The 19853-nt window shown below is 44.5% G+C and overlaps 3 protein-coding genes across 5 annotated transcripts in view; 1 reads left to right on the top strand and 2 right to left on the bottom strand.

The window, feature by feature from the left end:
• CEP89 (centrosomal protein 89) overlaps positions 1-19853 on the top strand; it is a 133101-nt gene that overhangs the window by 74192 nt on the left and 39056 nt on the right. The window lies entirely within an intron of this gene.
• The window catches only part of FAAP24 (FA core complex associated protein 24), a 136263-nt gene that overhangs the window by 85462 nt on the left and 30948 nt on the right, over positions 1-19853 (bottom strand). The window lies entirely within an intron of this gene.
• Positions 18180-19853, bottom strand: part of LOC143928040 (E3 ubiquitin-protein ligase RNF182-like) — a 32636-nt gene continuing 30962 nt past the window's right edge. The window contains exon 2 of the mRNA XM_077452637.1: positions 18180-19545. Within this exon, the coding sequence (XP_077308763.1) occupies positions 18824-19528 (705 nt within the window). The 5' untranslated portion in view covers positions 19529-19545 and the 3' untranslated portion in view covers positions 18180-18823. The remainder of the gene's footprint in view (positions 19546-19853) is intronic.

Here is a 19853-nt window from a genome sequence, read left to right as displayed (position 1 = left end):
GAGTTGCCATTATTTCTTATGGGGAAATTCGCTTTGATATACTAGTGCTTTGGATTGCAAGCATGTTTCCGGAAACAAATTATGCTTGTAATCCAAGGTTTTACTGCATTAAAGCGGAGTTCCACCAAAAAATTGAACTTTAAGCACTCCTCGCCCCCTTACATGCCACATTTTTCCATGTAATTTTTTTTGGGGGGGTAGTGGGGGCTTCGTTAGGAGGGGGACTTCCTGTCCCACTTCCTCCTTCCGCCCAAGGACCGCAAAGGCGACTCCTCCTTTCGCCTTAGGCGATCCCTCCCTCTAGGCGATCTCCTGGGACACGTGACAGGTCCCGGGAGATCACCTGTCCACTCCGGAAGCACATCGCGACTCGCGCATGCACCGTGCGTGCCCGGTCGTGAAGGCAAAAGCTGTCGTGGCCGGATGCCCAGAGGGCAAAGGAGGCACCGGTGTAGAGGAGGGGGAGAGGAGCAATGCTCCATTTGGCCGCATCGCTGGACCGTGGAACAGGTAAGTGTCTGTTTATTAAAAGTCAGCAACTACACTTTTTGTAGCTGCTGACTTTTAATAAACATAAAAATCCTGGAACTCCGCTTTAATAAACTGTTGTATTATTTTATACACCTGCTTACATGCTTGAATTCACCCCCCCCCCCCCCCCCACACACACTTTTTTTACTGTACCGAGATAGTCCAATTACTCTATTCCTTTGGGGAGGCCTGGTTGGGGACCAAGCTCCCGATCCCTTTATCTAATTTTCTGTTGGGTCATTGCAACAGGGGATTCAATGGGGACACAGACCAGTGTATAAACCTGACAGAGGATCCATCCCCTCCCTACTCCATGCAAAACTAGTTGGCCTCTGAGTCAGTAGATGGAGTAGGAAGGCAGCGTTGGTGTGAAGTGCTTTAATAACTAAGAGTCACAAATGTGTTTGCAATTTTTTTTATTTATTTTTTCATTTGTCTGTCTTGCAGCATTACAGTTACTAATTTTAGGTAAAATAAAATCCTCCAGACCATGCTGGGCTCTGTAGATCTGGTTGGCAGGGCATGCTGGAACTTGTGCTGCTATGGCTTGAGAGCCAAGATGACTGTTCTGGAAAGACCTCTTGATAGATCTTTCCTCCAATATTGCAACTGTTGCTTGAAGATGCCATGTTGCATTTAGCCGCGTACACACGGGCGGACTGTCTGTCCAACTTAGTCCGCTGAAACACATTTCAGCGGACAGTCTGGCGGACTAAGTCTTTCGGAATTTCCGTAATACAGTCCGTCCAACTTTGGTTTCAGCGGACAGTCCGCTCGTGAGTAGGCTAGTTGGACGGACTAAGTATGGCGCATGCTCAGAAAGGATTTACACGGCGGAAGGTTGCATTGCAGTGTATTGGACGTCGTATTTCTAGTCCCGTCGTACGTGCTGTACACGTCATCGCGCAAACTTTCAACGGACTGTCTGTTCGTCGTGTGTGGTCAAGTCCGTTCATTCAAAAGTAGGACGGACTGTCCGTCGGATTGTCTGACGGACTTAGTTGGCCAGACAGTCCACCCGTGTGTACGCGGCTTTAGTTTACTCTGTACCTTTTAAAGCCGGCTGTGTAATGAGTAATCCCGATTCCTATGTTGCTGATATTTTAAGCTTGCCGCGGTCTTCTTTTGGTCTAATCTTCCCATTGCAATTCTCACAGGATAAGTTGACAGCAAACATCACAAAACTGGGGGAAGACTTAAAAATGGCACATCATTAGTTTTTCTTACTGCAACTCCCACACGACTTACTCAGATCTTCATTTCTAAAAACTACAGAGCTGTACCATGATGACAGCTGACACGTGGAGCAATGTGGATGGAGAGTGAGAGTGATTGATATGGAAAGAGAGATAGAGAGAGAGAGAGAGAGAGAGAGATGGGGATAGAGAGAAAGATATGGATGAGCGGAGAAATGAAAGGATTTAGGTATGATCTATTCTGAAAGATGGAGAGAGATGAATAGATTAGATCGGGGGTGTCTAACCTTTTTGACCTTCCTGCTCCACACTGGAAGAAGAGGAATTGTTTTGGGTCACCCATAAAAATGAGGATCGCTGGTAAGCAGAAAAAGCCGTCGCATATCACCAGGGCCGTCTTTAAGGCAGGGCAAAAGGGGCAGCTGCCCTGGGCCCTGTCATTGTTGTGGGGCCCAAAACAGCTGCCTCATACTTGTCAACTATCCAGGTTTAAATTCCCTTGTCCCTTGAAGTTTTATTTTTTATTTTTTTTATTTATAACTGGAAAAGAGGACCAACCAGGCCACAACAAGTATACAGATAAAATAACCACCATACAGGCACAGTCCAGAGCAATACAATAAAAAAAAAAAGAATAAATCCCAGAACAAAGCGTCAACATAAGTATGCCCTGGTACCTATATTCTACGACCAGTTGCCCTGGCTCAGCGGGGCCTCCCCCCATTTTTTTCAGATGTGTAGAAAACAGTAAGAGCTTGTGTAAAGCCCGGGAGTGCTAAGAGAAACCAGAATAGAAAAAGAGTGGGAAACAGGGAGAATAGGGGGGGGGTGCAGGGGAGAGAAGGTTTGAAGTTTTATTCCTGTGCTGTGTCCCAATAACGCAGTGTGAAGTGCTGGTATTAATGCTGCCCAGCTCTGCTCTATTGTTGTGTGCAGATGACTCACCTGCAGACCCTGTGTTTACATGTAAATAACTGGCATTTGTATGTAAATAGCGGCGACAATACTAAGTAAATAACTGCGGCTGGCGGCATTGATATGTAAATAAAGGCGGCATTCCTATGTATATCATGCTCCCCTGCTATGAGGAGGTGATGTGCTGTAACCTCTAGCAACTAATCAGTGAGCCGTAATGTGTGCTGTAACCTCTACAAACTAGTCAGTAAGGAGTAATGATATGCTGTAACTGCTGGCAACCAGTCGCAATAGCTGCCTGATCTGATACAGAAAACTGATTTTAAAGCGGAGGTCCAACCTAAAGTGGACCTTCCGCTCATCGGAACCCTCCCCCCCTCCGGTGCCACAATCGGCACCTTTCAGGGGGGAGGGGGGTGCAGTTACCTGGATAATCCAGGTAACTGCACCCACTTCCGGGACAGCTCTCTGCGGAAAGGGGCGTAACTTACGCCCCTTTCCGCAAGTGCCCGCCCCTTCCCGCAAGTGCCCCGCTGCCTGCTGGGAAACACACAGCTCCCAGAGGCAGCGGGGAGCGTCCTTATTGCGCAGCGCGATTCGCGCATGCGCAGTAGGGAACCAGGAAATGAAGCCGAAAGGCTCCATTTCCTGATTCCCATACCCAAGATGGCGGCGGCAGCACCCGAGTGTCGATCTAGAGATCGGCTTCGGGTGCCGACATCGCGGGCGCGCTGGACAGGTAAGTGTCCCTATTTTAAAAGTCAGCAGCTGCAGTATTTGTAGCTGCTGACTTAAAAAAAAAAAAAAAAAAAACGCGGAGTCCCGGCGGACTCCCGCTTTAAGTCTAGCTGCTATTTATTGTATGTCTCAGAGTAGGTGGAGAGGGAAATTGCATGGGGGGGCCCCAAGAAAAATTTTGCCCAGGGTCCAATCTATATTAAAGACGGCCCTGCATATCACAAGTTAAGTTAACGATCACTGATATAAATTAGGGCTGCAACTAACGATTATTTTCATAATCGATTCGTTGGCCGATTATTGTTTTGATTAATCGGTTAATAACCTTAGAGAAAAAAAAAAGTAATTTTGCTGCGATTTGCATTTTTACATATATTTTTTTTGGCCAATATTTTGTTGGGCAGATTAAAAAAAACACAGCAAAACGCTGCAAAAACGCATTATTACATGCTTTTCTGCAGCTTCTCCACTGAAGTATATTGAACCAAAAAAACAAAATGGCACCGTTTTGCGTAAAAAAAATAAAAAAATAAAAAAATTAAGTCTTTGTCTTTTCCAAATACGCAGCAGCTGAACGAGTGCGATATATAACACTGTTGGATGGATGGATGGAGTAGCAATTTTTTATGTATTCTCAAGGTGCTGATCAGATATTATGGCTCTAATGTTACACCTTATGTGTTTCATTCTTGAAAATAGTTGCTCACAGATCTATGTGCTGTTGAAAACTCATGACGTGTATAATAAGGTGCGATTGTGAAGAGTGGGAAGATAAAACTTATACTGAAAAAGGTTTTTATAGAGGGATTCTAGATAAAAAAGGGAAATCTTCTTTGGTACCAATTGCCCCTAGAATTCATGTCCTATATTACCTCCTGAAGGTTCATAAAGACCCTCTGCACCCTCCTGGATGGCTGATAGTCAGCGGGATGGACTCCGTTACTGCCCGCATAGGAAGATATAGTGACAGCTCTGAGTCTACTGCAACCTTTCTCAGGATGCGTACACACGGGCGGACTGTTCGCCCAACTTTGTTCGTCAAACAATCCGACAAACAGTCCGCTCAAAATTTGCATGAACGGACTTGACCACACACGATGAACGAACAGTCCGCTGAAAGCTTGCGCGATGACGTGAACGGCACGTACGACGGGACTAGAAAAACGACGTCCTATACACTGCAATGCAACCTTCGGCCGTGTAAACCCTTTCTGAGTATGCGCGATACTTAGTCCGTCCAACTTGCCTACACACGAGCGGACTGTCCGCTGAAACCAAGTTTGGACGGACAAAATCAAGTTTCAGCGGACTGTCTTATGGAAGTTCCGAAAAACTTTGTTCGTCAGATTGTCCGTTGAAACTGTCCGCTGAAGCCCACACACGAGCGGACTGTCCGCTGAAACACTGTTCAGCGGACAAGGTTGGGCGAACAGTCCGCCCGTGTGTACGCAGCCTCAACCTTTTTAACACCGAGGAACCCTTGAAATAGTTCTCCAGTCTCTGGGAGCTCCTGCTAAAAATTCGAAATCTACAACTCATGATACATTAGTGTGATGGTCATTGGGAAGAATGGTCCTTACACTTGTGGTCATTGGGAAGAATGGTCCTTACACTTGTGGTCATTGGGAAGAATGGTCCTTACACTTGTGGTCATTGGGAAGAATGGTCCTTACACTTGTGGTCATTGGGAAGAATGGTCCTTACACTTGTGGTCATTGGGAAGAATGGTCCTTACACTTGTGGTCATTGGGAAGAATGGTCCTTACACTTGTGGTCAGTGGGAAGAACGGTCCTTACACTTGTGGTCAGTGGGAAGAACGGTCCTTACACTTGTGGTCAGTGGGAAGAACGGTCCTTACACTTGTGGTCAGTGGGAAGAACGGTCCTTACACTTGTGGTCAGTGGGAAGAACGGTCCTTACACTTGTGGTCAGTGGGAAGAACGGTCCTTACACTTGTGGTCAGTGGGAAGAACGGTCCTTACACTTGTGGTCAGTGGGAAGAACGGTCCTTACACTTGTGGTCATTGGGAAGAACGGTCCTTACACTTGTGGTCAGTGGGAAGAACGGTCCTTACACTTGTGGTGATTGGGAAGAATGGTCCTTACACTTGTGGTCATTGGGAAGAACGGTCCTTACACTTGTGGTCATTGAGAAGAATGGTCCTTACACTTATGGTCATTGGGAAGAATGGTCCTTACACTTGTGGTCATTGGGAAGAATGGTCCTTACACTTGTGGTCATTGGGAAGAATGGTCCTTACACTTGTGGTCATTGGGAAGAATGGTCCTTACACTTGTGGTCATTGGGAAGAATGGTCCTTACACTTGTGGTCATTGGGAAGAATGGTCCTTACACTTGTGGTCATTGGGAAGAATGGTCCTTATACTTGTGGTCATTGGGAAGAATGGTCCTTACACTTGTGGTCATTGGGAAGAATGCTCCTTACACTTGTGGTCATTGGGAAGAATTACCTCCTTACAGACAGCTAAAAATATCAATGGTGCCGGTAGGAACTTATCTGAGAGGCAGAAATGGCTCAATGCTGAAGGAACCCCTAGCAACCTCTGGAGGAACCCTAGGGTTCCATGAAAAGCCTGGTTGAGAATCATTGATCTTCTGGGACTGTGACATTAGATCCAAGATGGCGGCACCCAGCGGCAGTCTCAGGGCTTTCACATGTCTACACAAGTGAGGCTTTTGCAGGTAAATAACATACATACACTATATTATCAAAAGTATTGGGACACCTGCCTATACACGTACATGAACTTTAATGGCATCCCAATCTTAGTCTGTAGGGTTCAATATTGAGTTGGTCCACCCTTTGCAGCTATAACAGCTTCAACTCTTCTGGGAAGGCTGTTCACAAGGTTTAGGAGTGTGTCTATGGGAATGTTTAAACATTCTTCCAAAAGCGCATTTTTAAAGTTAGGTACTGATATTTGACAGGAAGGCCTGGCTCGCAAAGGTGTTCTATCGGGTTGAGGTCAGGACTCTGTGCAGGCCAGTCAAGTTCCTCCACCCCAAACCCGCTCATCCATGTCTTTATGGACCTTGCTTTGTGCACTGGTCCAAATCATTTGGTGGAGGGGGGATTATGGTGTGGGGTTGTTTTTCAGGGGTTGGGCTTGACCCCTTAGTTCCAGCGAAGGGAACTCTTAAGGCGCCAGCATATCAAGACATTTTGGACAATTTCATGCTCCCAACTTTGTGGGAACAGTTTGGGGGTGGCCCCTTCCTGTTCCAACATGACTACCCACCAGTGCACAAAGCAAGTTCCATAAAGACATGGATGAGTGGGTTTGGGGTGGAGGAAGTTGACTGGCCTGAGTCCTAACCTCAACCTGATAGACCACCTTTGGGGTGAATTACAGCGGAGACTGCGAGCCAGGCCTTCTCGTCCAACATCAGTGCCTGACCGCACAAATACGCTTCTGGAAGAATGTGCAAACATTCCCATAGACACACTCCTAAACCTTGTGGACGGCCTTCCCAGAAGAGTTGAAGCTGTTATAGCTGCAAAGGGCGGGCCAACTCAATATTGAACCCTGCAGGCTAAAGCTGGATACACACTATACAACTTTTGTTCAATTTCTTTTAGATTTACCTTCAACTATGTAATGCAAGGGCCTGCCTGATTGCATACAAATTTTTTTGTTTTAGGTTTGACCTCATATTATATGGTTTTGGTAAATCTAAAGAAAATTGTATAGTGTGCATCCAGCTTAAGACTGGGATGCCAATAAAGTTCATATGTGTGTAAAGGCAGGCGTCCCAATACTTTTGGTAAAATACGGTACATACAACACATTAAATGCGCATATAATATGTGAAGCTTTTTTTTTTTAAATCTTTGTTTTGGTGACAGGATCTCTTTAAAAAAAAAAAAAATAGCTCACAGCTTTAGTGTACGGCGCTGCAGTCTTTGGAACGGTGACAGCCGCAGTGAGATCACACAAAAACACTGAGGTGACGTTTCCAAATCGCCGTCTTCTGTGGCTGTCAGCTTATTATCCCCTGGAGGGTGCAGTAAAGCAGAATGGGAGGATTGGTGAAGAACAGCACGAGTCAAAGCCAAGCTCAAAATATCAGCATCATATAAATCAGGATTACTCATTAACGCAGCCAACATTAAAGAACATAATAAACAAGCTTTGCATGATTGGACAACGAAGGCGAGGAGCGACACACGCTCACTGCGGGAGGAAATTAAATATTGCTTGTTTGTGAGACAATGACTCAGAAAAAGCATGCAGCCAGTGACGGCAATACTCTTGGATCTGTGTGCATAATCCATGTCTGTAAATTAGTCAGCATTTCTCTCTTGGCAGGTTTCTTTAAGGGCACATCCACATGTGCGGTGACCTATGCAATTGTTTTCTATGTGCCCCGTTCACACCACAATGCCGCCTTCAGATGAGCGGCGTAAAAAAATGCAGACATGTTTGTGCTAAATAAAGAATTTACAAAAAAAAATTATGGCGACGTGCGGCATTTTCCACAACGCACTGGACCCCACCTCATGCCACTCATGCCTACCAGTCACTGCACTTCAGGTCTGCTGTGGTGCATAGGAAATAATAAAAATTTATTTGCTACATTTTAACCACTTGCCAACCCGCTGCACGCCGATATACGTCGACATGATGGCAGCGGTGGGCAAATGGGTGTACCTGTATGTCCCCTTTTAATTGGCGCTGCGTACAGTGTGACTGTGCCCGCGGCCTCGAATTCCGCCAGTGTCTCAGCAATTGTGTCACAGAGCTACAGAACAGAGAGATGCATGTAAAAAAGGCATTTCCCCCGTTCTGCCTTGTGACATGGCAGAGATCACTGTTCACTGTCATCGGGAGTAGTGATCGCTGTCATGTGAGTGGAAGCCCACCCCCCCCCCCCCCCCCACACTCCCTAGGACACACTTAACACCTTGTGTTTAACCCCTTCCCTGCCAGTGTCATTTACACATTAATCAGTGCATTTTTATAGCACTGAACGCTGTATAAATGACAACGGTCCCAAAATGGTGTCAAAAGTGTCCGATGTGTCCGCCATAATGTCAGTCACGATAAAAATTGCAGATTGCCGCCATTACTAGTAAAAAAAAAAAAGAATAAAAATGCCATAAATCTATCCCCTATTTTGTAGACACTATAACGTTTGCGCAAACCAATCAATAATCGCTTATTGCAATTTTTTTTTTACCAAAAACATGTAGAAGAATACGTATTGGCCTAAACTGAGGAAAAAATTGGGTTTTTTATATACGGTATATTTTGGGGGATATTTTTTATAGCAAAAGGTAAAAAATATTGCTTTTTTTTTTTTTCAAAATTGTCACTAGTTTTTTTGTTTATAGCGCAAAAAATAAGAACTGCAGAGGCGATCAAATACCACCAAAAGAACGCTCTATTTGTGGGGGGGGGGGGGGGGAGGATGTCAATGTCTTGTTTGGGTGCAACGTCACACGGCCACGCAATTGTGAAAAGCGACATAGTGCCCAACCGCAAAAAGTGCTCTGGTCAGGAAGGGGGTAAAATCTTCCAGGGCTGAAAGCTGTTAATAAAGTTAAAAAAAAAAAAAAAAAAAAGGTAAACCATATTTTGAACCACTCTTTACCACCCCATACACAGAAGACACGGCTTTTTAGCACATGCACTAGTGCAAACGAGACATAACATGTATTTTACTGCAGGAAAATACACAAGTGTGATTAAGCCTCTTGGAAAATTGGAACTCTGGACAAAATAAAAAATGACATGTCATGTACTAGCATTACCACAGCAGTCTTTGGAGGCGTCTTCCCTGTAACATAAATGTATCACCTATTGATCCTGTCAGTAGAACTATTTATTATTAGGATTATCTTTAACCCAATTACTAAAATCCGCTACAAGCATTAAAGTGATTGTAAAGTCAGAAGGTTTTTAACTTAATGCATTCTATGTATTAGACCCCTTTCACACCAGGGCGTTTTGCAGGCGCTATAGCGTTAGAAATAGCGCCTGCAATCCGCCCTTAAGAAGCTGCACCCCCGAGGGCTTTCACACTACAGCGGTGCGCTGGCAGGACGTCAGGGAAAAGTCCTGCCAGCAGCTTCTTTGGAGCGGTGAAGGAGCGGTGTGTTTACCGCTCCTCCACCGCTGCTCCCCATTGAAATCTATGGGGCAGCGCTGTAATACCGCCGGCAAAACGCTGCTATTGCGGCATCTTGCCGGCGGTTTTAACCCTTTTGCGGCCGCTAGCGGGGGTAAAAGCGCCCCGCTAGCGCCCGAAATCCGCCGCAAATCCGGCGGTAAAACACAGCTAAAAAAAGGGGCGTTTTATCACCGACGCAATGGGCGGTGTGGTGTGAAAGGGGTCTTAAGATAAACACCTTCTGTGTGTAGCAGCCCCCCTAATATTTATCTGAGCCCCATCTTGTATGACCGTTTTCGGCTTCCCGGGACTCCCTTCCTCATTGGCTGAGACAGCAGACCGACGCTATTGGCTGTCACTCAAAGTCGGTCAGCCACACAGAAAAGGGGCAGGGAAGGTCCTCGGATTGTTTTCTGAATGGACATAGGGAGCTATGGCTTGCTCGGGTGCCCCCATAGCACAAGCTGCCTGCTGTGGGGGCACTCAGCAGGGGGGAAGGGGCCTGGAGAGTCTGTGAGGGATCTGAGAAGAGGAGGATTTGGGCTGCTCTGTGCAAATCCACTGCAGAGTGCAGGTAAGTATAACATGTTTGTTATTTTTAACTTAAAAAATAAAAATGTAAAATAATATTAAACGTTAATTGAAATCATTATTAGAACCTTGGTGTCCAGCCTGTGGCCCACCGGCAAAATGTGTCCCTTTTGGTACTTGTTATGCAATCTCTCAATTACTGTTCCCAGACTGCCTGCACTTTCTGAAACAGTTTGACAATGCTGTTCTTTCTGCAGTAAAATCAGGCGTTGTCACCTTGTGGAAAAGGTAGACTTTGGCAGGCCATAGGGGAGCCCCTCCTGGTGGGAGAACGCAGTGATTATTACTAAATGAATATAGCCGTTGGCAATAATCGCATATAAAAATCTGACAAGCTGGTTGTACCCAAATCAATCAATGGATGTGTGTGTATATCCAGTTCCTGCCCAGCCAATTGCAAAATGACACCAGTGGGAACCTCTCATCGATCCGGGTGGATGTCACGTGACCTCCTCTCCGATCGCAATTTGTTATTTTCCACGTCCACCGGACACAGCCGATGACTGATCACTGTACCGGACTGGTACCGGTACCATGTGAGCGCTGTTAACCATTCACAGCAGGTCACGTGACAGTTGTAAACAATGGACGGCTTCCTTTCAAGCCAGCCATTGTATACAATTCTGTTGCTAACTGTAATTGGTCAGTGTAATCACATGGTACAGACTGGGCCAATCACAGCCCATCTGTACCATGTGATTAGTTCTGGCCAATTACAGCTAATTACAACAAAACAAACTGAATCAATTTCATTCAGTAAAATGCTTGCATGGAGCAATAAAATGTATTGCTATATTTATGCAAACATGCAAAAAATACTGATCACTTCCCCAGAGTAGTACAATGTTAATATGGTAACATTATATTGCTCTGGTCAAAGTGAGTTAAAAAAAAAAAACTTGAAAAATGTTATATTAATTAGGTCTGGACTTTGGCTGGGCCATTCTAAAACATAGATATGCTTTGATCTAAACCATTCCATTGTAGCTCTGGCTGTATGTTTCAGGTCGTTGTCCTGCTGGAAGGTGAACCTCCGCCCCGGTCTCAAGTCTTTTGCAGACTCTAACAGGTTTTCTTCTAAGATTGCCCTGTATTTGGCTCCATCCATCTTCTCATCAACTCTGACCAACTTCCCTGTCCCTGCTGAAGAAAAGCATCTCCACCACATGATGCTGCCACCACCATGGTTCACAGTGGGGATGGTGTGTTCAGGGTGATGTGCAGTGTTAGTTTTCCACCACACATAGTGTTTTGCTTTTAGGCCAAAAAGTAAAATGTTGGTCTCATCTGACCAGAGCACCTTCTTCCACATGTTTGCTGTGTCCCCCACATGGCTTCTCGCAAACTGCAATCAGGACTTCTTATGACTTTCTTTCACCAATGTCTTTCTTCTCGTCACTCTTCTATAAAGGGCAGATTTGTGGAGAGACGACTAATAGTTGTCCTGTGGACAGATTCTCCCCCCTGAGCTGTGGATCTCTGCAGCTCCTCCAGAGTTCCCATGGGCCTCTTGGCTGCTTCTCTGATGAATGCTCTCCTTGCCCTCCTGTCAGTTTAGGTGGACGGCCATGTCTTGGTAGGTTTGCACTCTTTCCATTTTCGGATGATGGATTGAACAGAGCTCCGTGAGATGTTCAAAGCTTGGGATATTTTTTTATAACCTAACCCTGCTTTATACCTCTCCACAACTTCATCCCTGACCCTGTCTGGTGTGTTCCTTGGCCTTCGTGATGCTGTTTGTCCACTAAGGTTCTCTAACAAACCTCTGAGGGCTTTGCAGAACAGCTGTATTTATACTGAGATTAAATTACACACAGGCGGACTCTATTTGCTAATTAGGTGACGTCTGAAGCCAATTGGTTCCACTAGATTTTACTTAGGGGTGTCGGAGTAAAGGGGGCTGAATACAAATGCCCCCCCCCCCCCCCCCCGTTTCACAGATTTATTTGTAAAAAAAAGTTTGGAAACCATTTATCATTTTCCTTCCACTCCACAATTATGTGCCACTTTGTGTTGGTCTATCACATAAAATCCCAATAAAATACATTTTACGTTTTTTGGTTGTAACATGACAAAATGTGGAAAATGTCAAGGGGTATAAATACTTTTTCAAGGCACTGTATGCATGTATATGTATGTGTGTGTGTATATATATATATATATATATATATATATATATATATATATATATATATTATAATCCTTACAAGTATTAACCCCTTACAGTCATCAGAATACAATATTTTTCACTATAGAGGGACTTTAACATGGTTGAAATTTAGCCAGCAATCCCAAAGAGCATCTGTCTTTGTGTCTGCAGCTGACCTCACCTGCCTAGTCCTCAATGCAATAGAGGCACTTCTGCCTTTTGTCACATTGCCTTGTAACATAAAAAGATCCTCAACATCAGACACTACACTCAACTTTCATTGCCCTCTATTTTTTGTAAAACTACAAGTCCCATGATGCTCTGCAAGACAGTCACATGCATGCCTCCCAGAGGCAAAGGCGTGATGGGATTTGTAGCTTCAGCACAGCTGGAATGCTGCAGTTGCCTATCCCTGTGCTAGAACATCGGTCTTACTACGCTGTCCATGCAGAATAAGTCCCTATTCTCATTACCAAAACCAGCTTTTACTACTGCAAACCTACTTCTTCATAAATCAAACTATATGTCCGTTTTCAGCCCGGCTTCCAAAAAACGAAATGGTAAAGAGAAACTAAATGTAATTGCTAATTCTTTTCTTTCTGAGCTTCCATGTAATATGACCGCTAATGAGCTCATCATGAAAAAGTCTTCTTTTCCCTGAAATTAGACCATCCGGACACCTTAATGCCTTCCCTTTCATCAGTTACAGCTGAAGAGGCTTTAGCAATAAGCGCTGAAGTACCCAAGTCAGAGTAAACGGCTGCCCCTTTCTATTCAACACATTGCAATTAGTTTTCCTGCAAAATCGCAGCTACCGACGCCGCACAATGGAGTCGCTCAAAGCCCCATTCAGTGTACGCTTCTGCCGCATTTCATCCACACAAGAGTTCTTAAGATGATTACAGCGCTGCGCTGCCTTCTTTCTGTGTGCACTTTGTTCTAATGGATCATTATCTTTTGAATTTACCCGTCTTTGTCTGCGGAAGATCACAGCTATAGTAAAACGAAGGGCAGAGAGCACCTTTTACAAAAAATAAAAAATATGCAGGTTTTAAAGTGCGTCTCCATATCTATATATGTTTTTAGTAAAAAAAAAAAAATACATAAAAACTGCGCTCTTTTCAGATGCACAAATATATATCCCAGGGCCCCAATTAGCCAAATCATTACGGGCCCTTTAGCTGTCTTGCTTTCATTTTAAAGTGGTTTTAAAGTCAAATAATTTTTTCACCTTAAAGAGGAGGGCCGGTTTAAAAAAAATAACAATTAAAAGTCAGCAGCTGCAAACACTGTAGCTGCTGACTTTTAATAAGTAGACTTACCTGTCCAGGACGCCCGTGATGTCGGCCGCCCGAGGCTGACCCGTCCCTCGGTCTCGGGTCCCAGCGCCGGCATTTTGGCTAAGGGAAACAGGCAGTGGAGCCTCGCGGCTTCACTGCCAGTTTCCTACTGCGCATGCGCGAGTCACGCAGCGCTTTGTGAATGGGGCGCGCTGTGTTCTGGGACACACCGTTCCCAGAACACAGCGCGACACATTACCCAGAAGACGCCGCACGGAGGAGAGAAGAAAGAAGATCTCCGCGGAGGAGGAAGAGGCAGATTAGGATGATGTGCCTAGCAACAGGCATTTCTGGTAAGTAAAAAAAAAATTTTTTTTTCATTTTTTTTTTTTTTTTTCCAGATTTTTTTCAAATTTTTAATGGAATTTTTTTTTTTTTTTTTAGGGTGGCCCTCCACTTTAAAGTGATTGTAAAGTCTAAGTTTTTTATTTTTTAGGTGAAAATAACAAACCTGTCCTGTGCAGTGGATTTGTACAGAGCAGCCTTGATCCTTCTCTTCTTGGGCCCCTCTTCTGCATGGGGGCACATTTTATGCAGGGGGGGCGGTTCGTGCACACAACGTCACTGGTTGCTGGGACACCCGCAGTACTAGCAACCAATAACTGCTAAAATGTGGCACTGCACTGACAGCCTGACGGTCCAGGCAGGAGCGTCACTTGGTCTGTGTTCGGACCGCGGGCCGCCATTATGTGATAGCTGATCTAAAAAATCTGCTCATGAACACATAAGCTAGTTTTTCCCACCTACGCAAGGCAAATTTGAGAAGTTGTTGGGGGCAACACAAAAAAAGCTACCTGCAAGCACTGTCACCTATGTTGGCCATACAAAAATTACACTTTTCCTTCAAAAATTTTAATTTTAAGAAAGTTCATTTGATTTTCTAATTGTCAGTGGGGTGAAATTGATGTTGGTTTTCTACCACAGTGACGGGAAAAAAAAAGAAGCAGAATAACCTGTCAAAATGAGGTTAAAAAAAACTAAGAATAGCTCTTTATAGTACAAATACAGCAGATAATCACTAAAATAAGGGTTTCATTTATACTGTTAAACAGTGAAAGTAATAAAACAAAAAAAAATTATTAAAATATACAGGCTATTTTAACTGGGAGTCAAACGTGAAGCTGTATGACAGGTGGAGGGGAATAAAATATTTTAGATGAAAGTACTAAAGGCCGTGACTTTTTTTTCATGGATATAGTAATTTTAATTGTAATGTTTTATATTGTCTTGTCATACTTGCCTGCTCTATGTAAGGCCCCTTTCATACCAGTGGAACGATTGGGTCCGCCTGTCTGTTTTTCAGACAGACCTGATCAGACCACCCATTGTTCTCTCTGGGGTGGTGGATGTGTCCACTAACATCCATCGGCTTCCAATCCGATCCTGTTTGCTAAAAACAGATGGATGGGGATCATTTCCCCATCCTTTCGGCGGATCGAATAACAGTCGGATGGAAACGGGCAGGTGGTCCATTTCCATCTGACCGTCCCATAGAGAACAGCGGGCTGTGTCCATGTCTGCTCTGCAGAGTGGAGTGGACCCGTCACCCGCCTGCACAGTGGGGATCAGTGGAGAGATCCCCGCTGAGCAGGCAGATCCACTTGATAGATTCCGCTCCTTCTAAAAGAGGTCTAATGGTTTTGCACAGAGCAGCCCTATATTCTCTTCTTGGGTATGTCGCCGGTGCCTCTGGCTACTCTTGCTTTCAAAGTGCCCCTATAGTAGTGATTCTTAAACTGTGTGCTGCATGAGATTTGCAGATGTGCCGTGGAAGTTTTGAAAAATATTTAAAACTGCTAGCGTTTTGAAACCTTAAACATAACGAATGCCCTGAACCCTGCTGACCAAGATGGCAGCGCCCCCACGGGGCAGGCAAAGGAGAAGTACAAGGAGGCGGCCTTCAAGTCCTTCAGCAAGGCTACGACCAGACCTACCTGCACAGCCTGAACTAACAGGAGACTGCGATGATAGCCATCCTTATGCAGACAATACAGCATCGCTGTAGGATCTGAATACTCTCCTGGATTGGGACACGGTGAGTAACCCTGATATACCTGCTTCTGCATGGCCTGTTCAGGCTTCTGACTCTGTTGGGACAGAACCTACCCTGCGGGACATTCTTTTAGCTGTCACCTCATGCAAATCCTCCATTACTGAACTAGCATCCGAAATCAAAGGGGTGAAAACTGAAAAATTTATTCGCCATGACTTTCAAAAACTGCGTGATCAAACAGCGCCCATTGAAGGGTGCCTGAGCACATTGGAGGACGAGTGAGCGCCATTACAATGGGTTTTGCAATCCTTGTCTGCTAAACATGCCACCCAGCTGGACGACATGGAGAACCACCTACGCAGAAATAACATTGGGGTCATTGGTTTTCCAGAGAAAATTGAAGGGAAGAATCCTGTCACGTTTATTGGGAATTAGCTGCTTACCATCTTTGGGAAGGATACCTTCTCACCCATGTTCTCAGTGGAAAGAGCCCACAGTGTGCCCTCTCGTCTCTTACTGCCTGGGGTTCCCCCAGATCATTTTTATTCAAAATGCTGAATTATAAAGACCTTGATGCAATACTATTTAAAACGTCAGACTTGGTGATCGACAATTCTAAAGTGTCTCTGTTCCCAGACTTTTCGACGGGGATCCAAAAGCAAAGATCCCAGTTTACAGAAGTGAAGGAACATCTCTGGACCCTGGATCTTCAGTATGCTATTCTTTACCCAGCATGCCTATGTGTGGTAGCTAAGGATGAAGTCCACTTCTTTGAAAAACCCTCTCTGGCGTCGCAATGGCTGGATAGAGAAGAGCGCTGTCTCCGGGAGCAGGCGACCAAATGCCGTCAGAAGACCTGATACTACACAGAACTACTTACCTGGTTTTAGGTGCCTCATGCACAGTTGCAGTGGCCCATGATTATCCTGGTAAGGCGGATGTCCCTGAGTGCCTGGCACTTTTTTGGTTCTTTTGTTGAACCCAAGAAATTATACCTGTAAGTTCCTTTGGATCATAGACAAGTTCTGAGACATTGGGGGCTCCCCAAACACCCTACCCCACGTGGACATACAACGAGGGACCTGTGTCTCATCCTTCCTCATGTTGAGGATGGTTATTAGAATTTTTCTATTTGTCCCTCTGGGCACTTGCCAGTTGAGCACCTGGGTTTTAATCGTACCTGTTTTTCTGGAATGCTGCTGGACAACATCTTTCTATAATTCACTTGCACTGACTCTTTTTTATGACCATCTCCTTTTCACTCGGTAGCTATTGACATTTTTTCCTATACCCCCTAATGGGGGGGGGGGGGGGGAGGAATGTGACTATTGACCTCCTTTTATACTTTTACCTTATTTTATATGGGAATGTCAGCGGTGCTGAGTGATGCAAATGCCACTATTCTCCACTCGGAAAAAAAACATAACCCTGTGGTGGTGTGCTTTCAGAAAATGCACTTGCAACCTGCCACACTACATGTGCTTAGGTACCGTAGCTATCACACTCAGTTTCACTCCACCCACTCAGCCTACTCTCGAGGCGTTAGTATATTGGTTTCAAATAGCGTGCCTTTTCAGCTATTGTCCTCTTAGTTGGTTGATCAGGGACAAGTTATCTTCCTGTTATGCAGACTGGATGGTCTGCTTTGTATATTGGCAAACATCTATGGAACTCTGAAAGAGAAACTGTTAAATGAAAAGCAAAGAAGCAAGCAAAAGTACAAAGAAGATTACAAATCACTTCAATCTGATTTTGCTCTCGAAAGCAGGCACATCCTTCACATTAAATTCAAAATTAAATATATATATATATGTAAAAATGAAATAAGTTCTTCACCACAAAAATTGTTAAATCTTTTCAGGTGTGCCATGAAAATTTTTAGATCTTTTTGGTGCACCGCAAGACAAAAAACATTGCCCTATAGCACAGTAAAAAAATAAAAATATTTTTCCTTTTAGAATCACTTGCTTCCTTCTGCCTATAACTACATGTCCCATGAGGCATTGCTCCTTCACAAGTTCTCAATCACTCACTGACATAATAATAAAAAATATATATATTTAGGGCTCATTCTGACAGCAAATTTGTGCCGTCTTCCTTACAGATCTGATGGCAGATGTGTGTTCATCCATCTCGGCATTGCCTGCAGGCAGCCCATTGAGGTGGATGCACAGGCAGCATTTGCATGGACACAACCACATGTTAAAGTTCCACATGTGGGCACAAATCCGAATGCAGAGTTTGTAAACAATCCGCAGGACAAGATGATTTTTTTACTGTATTTTAGACATTTAATTCCAGGTTCCAGCAGATTAATTACAAAATAAAGCGACATAAAATAATATTGGGGTTTCGCTCTGTTTTCCTGTCAAAAGTCTAATAATAACTACATAAATAAATCTGAGAGAGAAATACTACCCCACAGGTTATTGGTCCAGTTATACATTTTATTTCAATGTAAGCTCAAGTGTAACACTATAGGAAAGAGCCAATGCTTTTCGGGGTCCAGAACGCACTCCCTTCATCAGGTCTATCCCTGATGAAGGGGGTGAGTTCTGGACCCCCAAAGGCATTGGCTCTTTCCTATAGTCTACTACTTGATCTTGCACCGAAATAAACTTATATCTGGACCAATAACCGGTGGTGCGGCTAGCCCTGATGAAGAGGGTAAACTCTGGACCCCGAAACATATTAAATCATTATTATAGTCTTCTACTTGACCTTATGTTGAAATACATTTATATCTGGACCAATAATCTTTGGTGTGGCTAAACCTGATGAAGTGGGTGGGCTCTGGACTACAAAATGTGTTGGCTAATTCCTATAGTCCTCTACTTCATCTTACATTGGAATAAATTTACATTTGGACCAATAATGGGTGGTGTGGCTAGCAATGATGAAGAGGGTGAGTTTTGACCCTTGAAATGCATTGAATCTTTAGTCTAGTCTTCTGCTTGACCTTGCATTGGAATAAATTTATATCTGGACCATTAACCTGTGGTGTGACGCTTCAATCTCAGATCTAATGAGTTGATCACAGACCAAGGAAACTGTGGCGATCCTCTGGTGTGTAGAAGCACCCACAGAATCCAGACACCCCGTTCAAACACCACCTCGACACTACTGGATAGTAACACCAATCGGAAAATTCTAGGATTCCAGTGCTACCCATCCATTCCTCCCAAGAGTCTAGTTCTAATGGCTGACATAACACATTGCTGTGTCAGCATTCGTCAACTCCTGGCTGAGCAGTCGCATATGCCTTGGCACAGGCACTGGCAGAAGCCGTAGACCAGGCACACGGTCAGGCTGGAGGGTACCAGGCTGACGCAGACAATTCCAAGTGTCACTTTCTGAATCACTAGCAAATATATCCCAAGGGGCAAAGAGCCAAAGTAAAAGAAGCCCAGCAGCCAGACCAGTATCCTAGGGACATGGTTGCACAACTTGGAAAACAGGTCGTGGTCCATTTGGCCATGGGAACTCACTGAAGCCGAGTCCATGCTGTGCTCCGCGTAGTAGTCCGAGATTGTGTTTTGACTGGGTGTCCGTGTGGAGTCTCTTTGTACCTCCATGATGGTGATCACTAGGCAGTTCGAAGATCCATGGGAAGGGCTAGAGGACGCAAGATTTTTGGGGGTTAGGACCACCTCATTGCTGTCTGAATTGCAGATGGTCCGCTCAGCGAGCTTACACAAGATATTGGTGTCGTCCGGGAGACCCGCCACCTCTTCTTCCTGAAGTTCGGTCTCGTTGCGGCAGAACGGGCAGCTGATGCACGGCGCCCCTCCGCCTATGAGGAGGATTTTGGATAGGCATCTGGCACAGACACGGTGAAGGCAGTTTAGGATCTTGGGTTTGCGGCTGTGAGCGTTGAACTTTTGGTAACATATTTTACATTCCAGCTCGTCGGATGTCAGCGCCTCCTCTGCGCTCATCTTTTATCTCTGCGTAGCTAAAAAATAAAAAAAAAATAAACGATCACACTGAGTCTGCTTTTTTTTTAATTGCACTAAAAGGGGGTATATTTATAATGCAGCGAATCTTACATTCAGCAAACACTAATGACAAAATTGGCAGCACTCAGATATGAAAAATCTATATATCAAATAATTATAGTGTATAAAAAATTGACTTTGTGGAACTTGCGCTGGCTCTAAAGTGAACAGTGTGGAGTGGCTGTCCGTCTGGACTGTGTCGCACTCTATGATATGATGTGATTGTGCATTTGTCTTATTGATTGTTTTTTTTATTTTTTTATAA

Source organism: Lithobates pipiens, unplaced genomic scaffold (genome assembly GCF_037356315.1).
Source record: "Lithobates pipiens isolate NorthernLeopardFrog02 unplaced genomic scaffold, aLitPip1_a1.2 Scaffold_10, whole genome shotgun sequence".
NCBI lineage: Eukaryota > Metazoa > Chordata > Amphibia > Anura > Ranidae > Lithobates > Lithobates pipiens.
Note: the sequence above shows the minus strand (reverse complement) of the source record. Positions and strands in the feature narration are given on the sequence as shown.